A 2,292-nucleotide genomic window follows, 5' to 3' on the forward strand; every position below is an offset into this window, starting at 1 on the left:
ACCTTAAAATTATGTCCAACATGGCAACATTGGAGATGACCTTGATATCATTTAAATCAAATTAAAGTGTGATTGTTGCTCTCAGTCGACGATATGATCTCGAGTAAAATGGCAAAACACGATATTTTATTCATTGTACATTGTATGTGTTGATTTAATATGAAAAGATGGTGACAAGTGACAACATTATGTATTTTACATTCAAAATATCACAATTACCTTGTATTTGTATTCTTAATTCGCATTTTTGTTAATTTCTTCATGTACATCTGCGCTAAATATGGCTCACACCGAGAGAACCCCATGTGCTAGCTTGGATAAAAAATATATATTACTTAGGCAATATGATCATTAATTAATAAAATTTAAAAAAAAATGTCATTTGGATTGATGTTATAAGGGTAGCCAACAACAACGTACGGAATATTCAACAAAACTTTTATCTTTATTTAAAACCTTTATATGGTGACTTTCACCAAAAGAGAGCCAACATTTCGATTCCCTACATCCAATTAAATTCCATTAATTTATTCATAATCAATATATTATGAACAATTGAATAAACCAACAATAATATTTCAGTCGTATTTTTCTCAACAACACAACAAGTGTTACATCCGTACGACCACTATGTCGTTCTCAATAGTCATCCATATACTTTTTGTCAATTATGTGTAACAATTTGTGCTTATTATGATAAATATCAAATCTCAAAAAAATTATTGTTTTATCAAGTGATAATCATAAAAATAATACAAGTTCTTTTTCAAACTTTACTATTAGTTAATCATTATTTGTTACTGTGTACTTTGTGAGTATAACGCTGAATATAAGAGAAACAGTTCATTTTACGTCGTGTTTAATAACAAACTTCCATATTTTCCATTAAATTTTGTAATTTAAATCCCATTCCCATACTAGTTTATGGGGGCACAATTATATTTCCTAATGGTTTGACAACAAATATTTGATAACATTTTGTATTTTTTATCAACGTTAAGACTGTTTGATAATTGTTGATCGAGTCAGAGATCTTATTAAGTCAAGGTGAATCTAACATGTAAGAGACATACTAAAGAATGGATCGATTCAGAGGCTTCTAAATATAACATCAAAAAAATATATTAAATAGCCCATGTATATTTATAAAACTTATTATCAACTTTTTGTACTCAAAAGAAAAAATGATTTTCTCATTATGATTTGTTGTAATTATCCGAAAGTCAAGTAATCATAAAAAAAATGTTATTTTATCTTTCAATACAAAACATTTACAACATTCATACAATTTCAATAGGAAAAACATTTAATAATGTATTTATTTATTTTATTATATTTTTAAGCACAAATTGTTTGTTTTGTTATACTAATCATACATCTTTGTAAACTCAACTCAAGTTTGGACTCGGTTACATTTCAGTTATCTTGAGGAGAATTTAATCAAAATCTTACGCTACCTTGGTTTGATGACATCATTAGTGTAGCAAAAAAAATCTTGATGCAACAATCGAATCCAAAAACCCAATCTAATCCAAAACTAAAATTTAAAAGAAGAAATGTCAGGATTCTAGAAATCCCGTCATCCTAAGGATCGAATTCCGTACTTCACTTAAATCTCTTCCTTTCAAAGTCCTCCCGTTGCCGGAGCAAAGGGAAAACGCAGCTTTTCCGGCGATCCGGCGCTCCAAGATCACGTGGGGCGGCACTCTCTCATCTACATCTGCATCATCGTCGTCGATGGAATGTGTTTGTAAATAGTGACGAATCCATGAACTGCCGGAAAATTCTTCCCGAATGCTCATGGGAACTGAACTTTTCTTCGGCTTTTTCTTATCGGATTTTCTTTTATCGACTTTTGGATATCGGAGTTCTTTTCCGTTCCCGGAGGGCTTTTCTGGGAAGATTAACTCCGATTCTTGAAATTCCTCGGTCATCGTGAATGGAAATGGGGTTGTAGAAAATAGAATTTGGAAGAAGGGTGGCCGAGGTTGCGAATTTATAGATGAGCACTTAATCGGGAAGGGTATTCTTTCATACTTTGGCTGACGTCTTTAACTGTTTATAATAATAATAATAATAATAATATACTGGGTAGAAGCAGAACCGTAGACGGATGGTTTATATTTTGGCATTGTTCTCATTTATGTAAACTTTTTTTTTATATATTTGATTATTTAATTTATTAAATGTGATAATATTGATATTTGAACATATTTAACAGTCAAACCTATAAAAAAAATCTTATATGTTCTTTTAATATAATATTTTAAACTTTACTTATAATTTTTAAAT

The 2,292-nt window shown here is 30.0% G+C and overlaps 1 protein-coding gene across 1 annotated transcript; it reads right to left on the minus strand.

The window, feature by feature from the left end:
• Nucleotides 1-1,294: 1,294 nt before the first annotated feature.
• LOC111886793 (uncharacterized) lies at nt 1,295-2,003 on the minus strand. The gene has a single exon (XM_023883039.3). It carries the CDS (start codon nt 1,932-1,934, stop codon nt 1,560-1,562), a length of 375 nt encoding a protein of 124 aa, XP_023738807.1. The 5' UTR covers nt 1,935-2,003; the 3' UTR covers nt 1,295-1,559.
• Nucleotides 2,004-2,292: the final 289 nt, after the last annotated feature.

Source organism: Lactuca sativa, chromosome 4 (genome assembly GCF_002870075.4).
Source record: "Lactuca sativa cultivar Salinas chromosome 4, Lsat_Salinas_v11, whole genome shotgun sequence".
Lineage (NCBI taxonomy): Eukaryota > Viridiplantae > Streptophyta > Magnoliopsida > Asterales > Asteraceae > Lactuca > Lactuca sativa.